General features: G+C 37.4%; 1 protein-coding gene across 3 annotated transcripts in view; it reads right to left on the minus strand.

Moving 5' to 3' along the window:
- agap2 (ArfGAP with GTPase domain, ankyrin repeat and PH domain 2) overlaps window positions 1-14,005 on the minus strand; it is a 28,637-nt gene that overhangs the window by 10,540 nt on the left and 4,092 nt on the right. For 2 of the 3 annotated variants that reach the window (XM_042491477.2, XM_088081730.1), the window contains exons 2-11: window positions 10,505-10,563; window positions 8,603-8,690; window positions 7,489-7,574; window positions 7,220-7,355; window positions 5,822-5,956; window positions 5,577-5,695; window positions 3,850-4,002; window positions 3,085-3,159; window positions 2,658-2,762; window positions 869-1,049 (exon numbers count right to left, since the gene is read on the minus strand). In XM_042491477.2, coding sequence (XP_042347411.2) covers window positions 869-1,049; window positions 2,658-2,762; window positions 3,085-3,159; window positions 3,850-4,002; window positions 5,577-5,695; window positions 5,822-5,956; window positions 7,220-7,355; window positions 7,489-7,574; window positions 8,603-8,690; window positions 10,505-10,563 — 1,137 coding nt within the window. The remainder of the gene's footprint in view (window positions 1-868; window positions 1,050-2,657; window positions 2,763-3,084; window positions 3,160-3,849; window positions 4,003-5,576; window positions 5,696-5,821; window positions 5,957-7,219; window positions 7,356-7,488; window positions 7,575-8,602; window positions 8,691-10,504; window positions 10,564-14,005) is intronic. The other variant, XM_088081731.1, reaches the window with a different exon arrangement.

The following is a 14,005-nucleotide window of genomic DNA, read 5'->3' on the forward strand; positions in this document are numbered from 1 at the left end:
TAATGGGATCATCCTGTTATTCTATGTTGTAGTAATTTACAAAAAGAGACAGCTCTTAGGTGGCAGCGGCTCCCATTCTTCACTTTAAGGAGCTGTCTCCTGCCTGAATGATTTTACTCAGAACATTGAGGAAAAAAATAAACTTCCAACAAGGAAAAGTGCGATAAAACGGTCATTAAGGTCAGAATTCAAAGTCCAACATAAACCGACATAAACACATCTGACGTCACTGCAACACAGCGGCACACAGTGACCCATGCAGAACGACATTTTTATCGTTTGTATTACTTCGTGAAGTGTTTTATGTTGTGAACCGATGTGCGACAACGTTATAGCTGCCGTTTCCTTTCCGCTGATTTGTCCTTGACAGAAGTCTCGGGAGTGTAAAAATCTCTGTTTCTATTTCTGGCTGTGGTGGTTCACGCTTTCATGCTCAGCCCTCGTTTACACACTTTTTATCTGCTGTGCGTTATTTTAATGAGGAAAGACGAGCAAAATAGTTGACTTACATGATATTTTCTTTGCTAATGGCGCTGTGGTAACTGACGCAGGTCCTCTGTGGATGCTTTTAAAGCTCAGTCACTTGAACATCAGTTTACTGCAGGGGTTCGTGTTTGCCTGAGCGGATGGACTGGGACGCATTTAGATTACAAGTCGGTAAAACAGAGTCAAATTACTAAGTTGCGACTTGCAATGGATTGCAGCAACAGAGCAGACTCGTCTGTGACCGGCTTCTCACTAACAGAGAAGTCAGGAAGTATTTAGAGACGTGCTGACATTTGTTGGTTTTTTGTATCTTCGTGGGATTTGATATTTATAGGAAAATCAGTGACAGTGCTCTGTTTACATACTTTGTAGGAAGAAGTACCTGTACTGGTGTTTTCGGCGGTTGTCGGCTCCTTGCTCAGCCCGTTGACTCCAGGTACAGAGCCAGGGGGGACAGGTGAGGGCCCCGCAGGAGCGACAGCTCTCGGAGGACGTTTCCCAGGAACTTTTACTGTCACACGCAGCAGGTCGATCTCTTTTCCGTGGATGTTCTGTGTGTAATCCTGAAACACAACGATATAACACATGTAAGACACTTTAATGAGGAATACAGATTAACGAGACCGTCACTTAAAAACAGTCTTCCCTCTGCCAAAGATATAACCGAATGTAAAACACAACTTTTGCTGCTACAGCCGGATATGATAGCAAGCTTTAGATCGATGCTGCTGTCACTGACATAATCAGCGATGGGCAGTAATAAAGTACATTAACTAAAGTACTTAACTAAAGTGCAGTTTTGAGCTGTTTGTACTTGACTGTTTAAAGTTTATGCTCCTTTGTACTTATACACCACAATATTTTAAAGGCTTATGCTTTTCACTCTGCTACATTTATCTGTCAGCTTATTTTAAAGTTTAAAAGTTTATAAAGAAAACGTTATCAGTTTTTAATATGATGCTGTGCTACAGAATGAACACAGAGACGCTGTATTAACGTCTGAAACAGCACTCAGATCTTTTACTACTCAGCACTACTCAAACCACAGCGTAGATATACTGTTACAAGTGAAAGTCCTGCATTTAAACTTTTACTTGAGTAAAAGTAAAAATATATTAGCATCTACTTATACTTTAAGCACCAAAAGTAGAAGTATTCATTCTACAAAAAAGCCGTTTCCAGTGAAATATGTTTTAAATTAGAGATGGGAATCATCAGAGGCCTCATGATCCATATTATCACGATTCTTAAAGCACAATACAATTATTGCGATCTCAAATGTGCAATTGTGTGCAAATGTGTTGCAATTTATTATGCGATTTATTTATTATATTCCAACTGCAAATTCTGTTTCCAAAAGAAATTATCTGTCAGTATCTGTTTTATCTAACAAGATGATGTTTTCAATGTGGTCATCTCACTTTAGTCATTTTTATTGCAGCAAAATCTGTCTTGTAGATTGAAAAAACTTATTATTATTGTAGTCTACCAAAAGGTTATTGTTTGCAATATTAATATTATTAATTTATATAATATAAAATTGATACTTGCTGTCTGTGTATAGAAACGTCGGCCATTCAAAAATATTGCGATACCATGCTGTATTGATTTTTTTTTCCTCACTGCTATATTATATTGACAAAGAGTTGAATAGAATAATTATTGATGAAATAAAGTTAATAGCTTTAATTCTGCAGCTGGTAAATGTGGAGCTGAGGATCAATAAACAGTCGTGGGCTTAAACCTGTAATAATGCAACAAAACGTAATACTTGATTTTTTTTTTACTATTAATCTGAATCTGCAAAATAGGTTTTCAGTAAAAGTAATGGAGAAAAAATGTGCAATATTTGCCTCTGATATGTAAAGGAGTAGAAATATAAAGTAGAAATACTCAAATACAAGCACCTGAAAATGTACTGAAATATAGTACTTTCTAAGCCACATACCAACACACTGGTGCTGCAGGAAACTTAATGACAAATACAAATGTCAGAAGTAGGTTAAAGTTTCAGAGCAATCCCTCCAGTCCTGTAGTGAAAACTGTTGAAGTTGAGACTGCGGATAAATCTAAAAAGCTGCAGATTTTTATCTTCTCTGCAGTGAAAACCGTGAATCCTTCAGTGTGTGTGTTTTACTGCTGCATCGACCCGTCCTCTGGTGTTCTCTTACACTGGAGCTGGAGTGGTACGACAGCGTGCCATTGTTGGACAGGGTGACGTATTTCTTCTTCCACTCTTTATTCAGAGAGCTGCCGCTTCTCTTCCACAGGATGCTCTGTCAAAAAACAACAGCCGAGGTCACTGCACTCACTCGTAACAAACCCCGCTCTGCATCTGACTAAATTTAGAGTTGAGACAGTTTCTTCAAAGTGTAAAGTGCTCTGACAACAATAGTCGAAAGCACAATATTAATAGAACACCCTTGAGAAAGGTTGAATCTGATTTTTTTCCTGCTGCTTATGTAAGATGAAATAAATATTCTGTTCCCACCTTGTTGCTGAGGAGGGAATTGTTACATATTTCTGAGCTGCAAGCAAACTGAAGCATCATTGAGGATTCTGTTTATTTTGTGTTCTGTTTTGTTATGTTAAACAAACCTGTTTGATGGGAACGCCTCGCACGCCGCTCAGATCCCCTTTTGCATCGCCCGATTTCTTATCCGTGTCCCGATTCTGGAATAGAAATGTTTGTTTTAAAAGAGCAGAAGATTTATGTTGAAGCCATTTCTGTCAGTGTGATGAAAACAAAGGATCCTGCAAGCCTTTATAATGAAAAGCTTTCCCCAAATAATGACTTAAAAAATAAAAAAAGACTTATGTCAAGATAATGACATCTCAAAAATAATGTAGTAGTAATGAGTTTTTTTTGTTGTTGTCTTTTTCAAAAAAATAATGAAAAACTTTTTTATAAAAATTATGATGTAGAATTTGAAAATAATGTGATGCTTGACTTACTAAACAAAACTAAACCTACTAAATAATGACTTACACAGCCCAAATGGACACAGTTTTTAAAAATAATGACACATTTTCACCAAACAATGAGTTGGTATATTAAAATAATGAGAAGCATCGTTAAGAATATTAAGTATCTCAAAATAATTTGGTGAGAATCTCAAAATAATGACTTAGGATCTCAAAATAATGAGAAACATTTTTGAAAATAATGACTTGTTATCGCTTCTCATTATAGGAATTCATTATTTTGAGAAAGTTTCTTGTTATACTGACTTACAGGATGGTTTTTTATCTGGTCACTGGGGGAAATGAGACTCGGACATGGAGCTGGATGGTGTGAAGTGATTGTGAGAGATGACAGGAGACGGAGAGGTGTGAGACTCCCGTCAGTTGGCAACAACTGACCTTGAAGAGGGAGGGCCGTCTGGGGATGGTCTTCAGCTGACGCGAGGTGACGCTGCCTCCCCCCTCTCCCTGTGCGACCCGCAGGTCTCTGTGACCGATCACAGGGGTGGAGGGGAGGGAGTAGGCGTAGCCACAACTCGAGCCATTACTGGCCTGAGAGGAGGAGCGAGGGTGGGGGAGGAGGTCAGGGAGATGAGAATGGAGGTGTTAGGGAAGAGATGGAGAGAGTGAGAATGGGCTGAAAGATGAAAAACGGGTGAAATAATTTCACAAAAAGTGGGCGATGATCGACGGTATGAATTTTTCACGTACTGATCATGGTGATATTGATGAAGCTGAGATGGATGTGGAGGGGAGTGATGGACGGTGTTTGAGATGGCGTTGAAAATGAGATTTCAGTTTGATTGATGATTTTGGCTTTATTATACACGTAACTCTTCCTCAGACTGAATGTTTAATCTCCACAGAGAGAGCTCTCATTTTGAATCTCAAAATCCTACTCGAGTCATGTTTTAAAAGAAATATGTATTTTTTTCCCCGTGGAATATCTTTTCAATAGTTAACTATGTCTCTTTTTATCTTGCATATTTCAGAACTGATGAATAAAAATGAGTATTTTGGCATCAGTACCACTAAAAAAATGCTCTCGAAGCAGAAAAAGTATGTTAATTTAGAAGACAGCACCAGCATGGCAACCGCAGAACACTTTCATCTGCGTCCTATTTTTATCAGGCCTTATGTAATATCTGTCTAGACTGGAAAAAGATTGTGTTTACCCAAACAAAAGAACAATAACAACCTGAATGTGTTAATATTCAGCGCCCTGATATCTGCAGGAAGATACAGGAGAAATATTTCGACGTGTGAATCTGTGCAAAACAGAGCTGTTATATATTTTTCTGGCAGCGCACAACAGTCGTCTGTATAGTGGAAGACGTGGGTTTGGAGCAGTGAGAGGTCACTGCTGGATTTTTTTACACTTAAAATGATAAAATATAAATATGGTTCAGTGGATTATGTTGTATAATATTTATTGATTTAAGAAGCGAAAATCTTTCTTTTTGTGCCCAGTTTGGGTCAGGTAAAAATAGCAATACTATAGTGCCAAAATAAATAGTGCTGAACTCAAAATTTTGAGTAAAAATACAAAAGCATTAGAATCAAAATGTACTTAAAGCACCAGAAAGTACTCATTATGCATTATGTTTTTTTTATCAATGGATTTTAATCAGTGATGCATTCACATGTTAATCCATTTAAAACTGCATGCTGGTAACGCTGAGCTATTTTAATTACTTAAAGCATGAATGATAATATGTAATAATTTATCATTTGATTTATATCTTGTAAAAAAAAATCCTGAAAAATAATAATAAAATAAAAATAATTTAAAAGTAATTGTTTTTAAAGAATGTAGTTCAGCAAGAAATAAAAAAAAGTATAAAGTATAAAAGGTAATACTCAAAGTAGTACTAGTACCTTGAAATTAAGTAAAATACTTGAGTAAATGTACTTGTTTACATTCAATCAAGATATATTAGTATCATGTTTATAGTTTTTAAAATATATACATTTTTTGGCTTTATGTTTATGTTATCAGAAGATTATCATTTTAAGTTTTTGATGCATTTTGAAACATATTGATGTCTTGTAATAATATGTGAGAGGGGCCCACTGTTTCTCATGATGCAGAAATAAAAACAAATACAGCAGTTAGGATGAAGTACCTGTCCGGGGTACGATGCTGATCCTGGTGTGGAGCCTCCCGAGTGACTGGGAGAGTTGGGAAGAGATTTGCAGGCCTGCAGCGCCGCCTGCTTCTTCTGAGCTACGATCTTCTGCGCGGCTGGAAAACACACAGCAGACGTTCAACTGTTTCACTCATCGGAAATCTGTGTCACAGACGGAAGTTTTCTCTGCGGTGAATCAGGCCGTTCCCTCTGTGTCACAGATTTAATTTCAGTCAACTCACCCTCTGAAAAGACTCGATCCACGTTGAACCCGTAGGTCGCACAGGTCTCGTAAAACAGCGAGTGACGCACGTCGATACACAGCTGTCTGGCTCTCTGATCCTCAATCACACGAGGGTTGGTGCTACTGATTTTATCTGGAAAAAAACAAACAAGATCTGTGAAAATCTGTAAATTATGATAAAGCAGTCATGCAACAAGTCTCTAAATAGAAGCTAGGCCAATTGTTTTCTTTATTGATTTGTTTGCTGCTTATTTTTTAAGTAATCGATTATTTATTTAGTCTACACAGTGTAAAAAAAAACAACCCAATGTGATGTCCTCAAATTGCTTGTTTTGCCCAACTGACAGTCCAAAACCCCAGAATATGCAGACTGTTATCATATATGATAAAGAAAAGCAGCAAATCCTCTCATTTTAGAGGAACCAGAGAATGGTTTGTTTGTGTATTTGCTTGAAAAAGACATTTCTCCATGGTCCATTTAACGTATCCTGTAAAATATCAGACAGGAATTTAGGGAAATAAACTAGGATCATGTAAAATTAAGTCTTACTACTTCAAAGATATGTCAGATTTTTTTCCTAAATTTTCAGACCACTTCAAAGCTTTTTAAAGTTCTTAAGTCTTTTGACTTGAAATAATAACTGAATGAATGAATAAGTATTTGTAAAGAAATGTAATCTCCATATAAACAGAATTTCTAGCATGCATTGAGTTAAAACTCTTCAAAGACTTTAACTTTTTGTAGTCTGAAGAAAACAGGCAAAGCATATGAAGAGATCATTTGCAAAAACAGATAAAAGTAATCCTTAAAATGAGTAAAACAGCACCAGTTTGATAAATGTTCCCTCGTCTGTGCAAAAAAAAAAAGAAAAGAAAATTAAACGTGGATAGCTGTTTTTGCAAATACACCCTTCAGCTGTGTGTGTTCACAGTATAAGATATGTAACAGCTGTTTCCTCGAACAATTCAGATTTAGAAAACTTTATTGTCTGTCATGCAAAACAAACTCGGACAGTAAACATACAGCACGCGTTCCTAAAAACAGAATAAATACATAATACAAATTATTTAGACAGAATTAAAAGTACAACTGCTGTGTGCAAAGTGGCATATGGAGATGAATGATGAAGAATGATGAATATTCACTTCAGTCCTTCAAACAACTAAGTCATAGAGATGTTTTTCTACTGACTCTTGTACAAAGTGTAATTTCTTTGTGTCAAATAAAGCGTTGATTCTGTAAACCGTAAATAGAAATTGAGTCTAACCTGTGACTGACCAGTAGTTCAGTTCAAAAGAATTGACTTTTAACTGTTTTAATTTTTTTTTTTGCAGAACATGTATTTAGTTTTGCTCCAGAATAAATCGACATGGCTGTGATGATTCGTGTGCTGACCTTGGGTGCCGACCACTATGACTGGGATGTCCGTGCGGTGTGCGCTCAGCTGGCTGTAGAGCTGGTAGAGCTCCTGGAAGCTGCTCTCGTTCTCCAGACTGAAGACCAGGATCACCGCGTCGACCCAGCTGCTGAACTGAAGGAGGAAGAGGATGATGCATGATGAAGTCTGCAGGTATTACAGTTTTGCACACTAACGCTTGTCTCTCTCTCTCTCACACACACACACACACACACACACACACACACACACACACACAAAGAAGCACCTGTGCATCGGGTGGTCCAGCTTCCTCCCGGATCAGTAATAAATGGCTCTGTCCGTCCACCAGCACCTCCTTTTTATACCTGCCACCTGACCGAGACGATGACAGTTATTCATCAGTGTTACAGAAAGAGGAAGAAGGCACATCACACATCAAGCTGCACAAAACTTCTCTGAATAAAAAACACATAAAATAAGAGTAAAGCAAGGACCCAAAATTATGTTTTATAAGAGTAGTTATTTATGAAAAAAAAAAAATTTAAACTCTACATAAAGGACCAGTGGTAGAGGAAGCATTAAGATCCTTTACTAAAGTAAAAGTACTAATATCGCAACCTTTTGTGCAAGTAAAAGTCCTGCATTAAAAATATTATTTAAGGAAAAATAGGGAAAATGTACACAATGGAGCAGTGTATAGAATTTAGTGTTATCTAAAGGTGAAAATTGCAACAAAAAAAAAAACCCAAAACAAACAATAATGCTCATTTTAAGATGACAAAAACATAACAATCTTATTTTTCGGGTGATTATACACAAAGAAAACATACTTATTATTATATTTAATTTGTTTATTCCATTTATGCCAATATATCCCCCAAAATCCTACACACTGGATCTTAAATATGCTCAAAATTTTCCTAGTAAATAGGTACGTTTTTGTTTTTTAAAAAATCTTCAAATAGTAAGAAATTTAGTTAATTACCCAGAGCCCAAACCAACACCTTCACAATGTTTGTTATGTCAAACCAGCAGTCCAAACTTAAATATTTTCTAAATATTTAGTAAAATAATTAAAAAAGAAAAGCAGCAAATAATCAGGTATGAAGCTGGAACCAATACATATTTTTGTATGAAAATGGATTGAAATGATTATCAAAATAGTTGCCAATTAATTTTTGTGTGCAAAAACCTTAATTTGCAGATAAAGCTTTCAAATAATTGGAGTGAAGTTAAACATACAGTAGCGGAGTAGAAGTAGAAAGAGGCACGAAAAGAGAAAGTTAAGTACAACTACCTCACGTTTGTACTGAAATACAGTAGCCCGTTTAAATGTACTCAGTTACAGTCCCCCTCTGTACAGGACACACGATACTGAAGATATGTTTAATATTTCTTACCATCAGGCTTCTCCAGTGCAACATAACTGCCTGTGATGTATTTATTCACCAGTGCTGACTTGCCACTTTTTAGACTTCCCAGAATGCCCTGAGAGAAGAGGGAAGGAAATACAATAACATGAAGTTAATTCGGGGTCAGCGTGCGCGCTCGATCACAGTCTGATGTATCAACTATAACTCTGAGGCTGATTTTATAAACACAAAGTTCCTCTATCGCAAATGTTTTTGTTCCGTTCAGGCTTGTTTAGTCTTCAGTCTGTAAGCAGATCTATAATTTCTGCCGTTACATTGCTTTATTGTTTTTTTTAAACATAAATGTACATGTATATGGCATTATTCAAATTCTTAAAAGTAGCAATATCACATCATAAAAATACTTTGTTATCAGTAAAAGTCCTGCGTTTAAAATGTTACATAGATAAAATGCATATAGTATTATCAGCAAAATTAAATGAAAAATCGTACGTTATTGTACACTCAAGGCCACTTTATCAGGTACATCTGTACAATCTGCCTGCAAAACCTCCATTTATATGAAGCTCGTAATGTTCAGTTTGTGTTGACATGTTTTTTAATGTGTAAATTTATTTATATGTTCATTATTGAGGTCACGATCAAAAGTGGTGTTGTGCAATAACAGCATGGTATTGAGATATGTTCATTTCTTCTTTTAATTGAACACCACACAGTGAACAAAAACATCATAAGCATCATAAAAGCAGACTAATTAAGTGGCCTTATAATTTTATACAATATATTATGAAATATATTATTTATTGTTGCATGTGATTAGCATTTTAATGGTGAATTTGGTCAATATAGTGTTTCCTACAGAGCGAGTGCATGTGTGATGGGAGGTGAGGGAAAGAGGTTAAGTTTGACTTTCAGTCGGCGTTCTGTTGCACAGTCTCTGCTCTAAGTTCGCCATAATAAACTAAACCGTACGTATATTTCAACAGCACTTCTAAATAACAGTCCAGCTCCAAAAATCTATTTGTGACGGAGGATGATTTAGTTGTAGCGCCCCGCCATAAATAAATGAATGTGTGGGAATCCCTGATATAAAGCCAATTTTAACAACTTTATATATCAGCTGGTAGTTTAACCTGAAGCAACTGATATTTATTTATTGTCTTTTTATTTGTGACATTTACAGGACAATTAAAAAAGACATAATCATACATTTGTCCATCAAACCTGCGACAGATCTTCACAAAAAGAGAAGTTGAAGCTGTAGTGGGGTCATACAAAGTCTGCTTGTAGTGGGGTTATAAATTTGATCCATTTATCCCAGATTTGATAAAATTGATTCTTTTTAATCCTCAAAGAGGTCAGCTTCCAAAATTATTCCATACCAGTCCTCCAAAGTGGGTGGTGCTGTGTTTAGCCACTTTCTAGTGATTGATTTTTTTACTTGCCGCCAAAAGAGCCTGCAGCAGCTTTGTGTCACTCCTCTGTTTCAGAAACATCACATGACCGCAACTGATATTTCTACATACAGGTTAATCATAATTTAAAGGTACACTTCACCCCAAAATCAAAAAAATAATATTTTTCCTTTTAACTGTTGTGCTATTGATGTAGACAGTTTTGATATGAGCTGCAGATTGTTACATGTGACATACAGATAATGTGAGATTTCGGCTGTAGAGATATCTGCCTTCTCTCTTATATGATAAAACTAGATGGGTCCTAATTTAACACCCTAAATGTATATTTTGAGTGTAAAGAAATAATTTGACCTTAAATTCAAAATGCAAATACTTTATATTTAACTCTTTAAAGACTTCCAGCAGCATCTCTAATGCAGTGACATAATTCTGAATAAATGAATAAATCTGTCTCCGATGCAGATGTGTACTGGCTGTGAGTGGCACAGTGACTGGTGCACATTTGTCTTACCAGTCTGAGCTCTGGGATGGATCTGCTCAGGGTCCACTCCTGGCTGTTGGCGATATTTACTGCAGAGAGACAGAAAGACAGAGAGTCAGTGAGGCAGAGACACAGAGAGAGATTCATCATTTGGATCATATACAGTAAAAAAGGGCAGCCATCATAACGGCCTGTAGGAGCGCAATAAATCACACGGCTTCTGCGTGACCGCTCGCCACAGGCACACGTGTGGCCTCGCAGGTCGTCTTAATGAATATAACCTTTCATTCGCGACGGGGGAATCGAACAAGATGCAGCCACAACACTCGTTATCCACTTTGCTCCCCGTGTGCCGTAAGTGACGGGCAGCTGTGAGTTACTGTGGTCTTTTACTGGATGCTTCAGTTCAGCTGCCATTCAAACATTCAAAGACTCGTCTGTGCATTTGAACCGTGTCCCTCTCTGAACTACCGCTACAGCTTCTGCTTACTTTTTTTAAATTCTTGGATTAAACTTTTGACAATTAAATGTAAAAGAAATAGTTTTAAAAAATCGCCCGTAACAGTTTTCTGACGTCTAAAAATATCTTGTTTTGTGCGACCAACAGTCCAAAACCTGCAGATGTTCAGATTGCAGTGATAAAAAACAGACAAAAAAACAAACCCTGGCACTGTAGACGCTGGAACCAGACAGTGTTTGTCATTTTTGGCTGCGTGTGTCTTGCTGGCACATGTTTACTTTTTTAATCTCTTCTTTGCAGCTCAAAAGTAAAACAATTCCAAACCATAATACAACCTAAACTCATCAATATGTTGAAAGATTTACACCTAACTTCAGGAGTGTCAAACTCATTTTAATGTCAGTATTTTGGATGCAGTAGTGTTACAGGCTCAGTGGATATTACCACAGAAATGAGAGTTTCTTCCTCTATAGTTCACTCTACTATTTTACTGACTAGCTAAAGCTGGCTAGCTACCTTGCTAACCCAGTAAACCGATAAAACAGCCATCATTTTCCATCATGTCTGTCCAGTGCTGAACTAGTGTCTTTTAGCGATTAGCTCAAATAATTCAAATATAACTTTGTATGAGTGTAAAATAAAAGGTGAAAAGCCGTAGACAAGATGCCCATTTTAGTTGTCAAATTATTTACATTTTTTCAATTTTGTGTACAGTCCACGTATTTTGAGAATTGGAGAATATGAGAATCTCTTTAGCCCCACTAAAATGATGAATAAAATGTGAAACAATAGCTTTTGTTCTTCATTACCATAAAAAATGTTGCCAAAGCCACAGGGAACCAATGTAGAAGTGCTGCAGAGATGCATGGGGCACTGAAGTATAACATAATGTAGCATAGTGCCTTCATATGCGCACACACACACACACACACACACACACACACACACACACACACACACACACACCATACAATACAGTAGTCTAGAGGGGTCGGGCTGCACACAGCTGTGTTAACATCCCTGCTGGGCAGAGGAGAGGTGGCATGCCCCCAATGTGATGTGACGCTCACACCCAGACACCCAGCTGCAGCTTCACAGGGACCAGAATAGAGAGAAAGAAAGAGCCCGAGGACAGACTAAAAGTGACAGAGACAGAAAAAACATGCACACAACTGTCAGTTTATTAGGTACACTTAGCTGAAACAAATGAAATGTCTGATACAACAGTCCTTTCAGTAAATCCTACATAAAGGTTTTAATGTTCAGAGAGGTGTTGATTCAGCTGTATGATTGTCTTGGAGGACGTAGTTTATGATGCTGCTGAAATGCATGTGCTACATATCGCCACTCTTATTGATATAAATATGATGGACAAAATAATAGAAACACCTGTCAGCAGGCCGAAAACACAAATGAATTCAACAGCACCACAAACTAAATCCTCCAAAATGATCATACAGGTGAATCAATACCTGTAAAACAGCTTCAACAAAAACTAAACATCAAAACCTTCATGAGGAAGGATTTATTGCAGGACTTATGCATTAGACTGCATTAGTTTTAGTTTATGCACCTAATAAACTGACAACTGAGTGTACGTGAAAAGAGTCTGCAGAGGCTTTGGGGCTCTGTGCTGCAACATGCTCACAGTGACAGCATTAACAGTGATTTTTAGCTGATAAAATGTTCACCATGTTCACCACATGAGCTTATATTTTAAGCATGATCATTTTTTTGAGTTAGCAGTTAACACAAAGAGCAGCTAAGGCTGATGGAAATGTCATTAGTTTGTAGGTGCGTCTGTTGCACTCTAAGATGAAAATTCCTGCAAAAAAAAAAACTAACTACAATGAAACGCCACCCAAAGTCAGAGTTCCTGCTCTTAAACTTTGGGCTAATCCATCTACCCCAACTTCATGAAGACGTCACCCAACAATGCCTGCAACCTTTTAGGCACACAAAAGCAATGTTAAATATATTTGCCTGGATTTAATTTTTAAGAAAATGCATAGATGATGTAGTAAACTTGTTCTACATGTAAACTGATGTCAGAATATGTTGCCAGTGTTATTTGGTAGCTGGTTATGGTTAAATCATGTTTGTTTACGCAAGGAGGCTAAATTGCTGACAGTTAAGTCGTGTGTACACAAGCCAAAGAGACATCAGTTTGACATGTTTTTTGTGTATGTTTGCCATCGTGCACCTGAAACGTAGCATTAGCCGATTGTTAGCCATTGCTTTATGTGAGTCTGTTGCTCTAGTTTTGTGGTTTTCCCACACTGTTGGCAATACTTGTCCCTTGTTTGCTTTTCTCAGCCGATTCAACGTACTGGATCAGTGTCAGAGCTAGTGGAGCACATCGGTGAGAGAAGTCTCTTTTTTTGGCAGTTTAGCTCGGCACATGAAGAAGAAACAGAAATGAGGAAAGTAAACACATGGCTAGAGTCAAGAGGGAGTGAAATTGAAATGAACTTGTTAAATGAGATAAGATCTTTTTTTAAAGCCACTGAGCTCTTTTGAAGACAGTTTGTGGGTGTATATGTTGTTGTTTACTAGCGCACAGTAAACATCCTCTATTCTTTCAGCATTGGGTTGTGTTGTTCATGTGCTAACTGGCTTACTAGTATCTTGAATCTGTCCTGTTGGTCCTCTAGTTTTCCTTTTTGGATGACAAACACAGACTACAGCAGCCTGCTGGTATGGGGAGCTACCTCCTCTCATGCAGGTGCAGAATACAAGCTAGTTGGCCATTAGCTGTGGTCTTTGCGGTGTGTTCATGTGCGACTCAGGCGATGTGGGGTGACACCTGGTCGGCTTTCATAGCCGCTCGTTCTTTATTGTCACTTTGATCTGTCTTGGCCTTTACTCATAAACCAAAGTGTTAGACAAATTGAATTTTTTTTACCTGATGGTGCTACTGCGGATAAAAAGTCATTATGACTGAACATCTGTGCACTATGAATGTTGGTGCAAAATTTTATGCCAATACATCAATTGTGTGTGGAGATGGTTAACTGGATATGTGAAAATTTTGACTCAGTCAGTGGATCCCCAAAGTCATGCTGGGGAAC

This window comes from Plectropomus leopardus, chromosome 9 (assembly GCF_026936395.1).
Source record: "Plectropomus leopardus strain MGB_pleo_1.0 chromosome 9, ASM2693639v1, whole genome shotgun sequence".
Classification (NCBI taxonomy): domain Eukaryota; kingdom Metazoa; phylum Chordata; class Actinopteri; order Perciformes; family Serranidae; genus Plectropomus; species Plectropomus leopardus.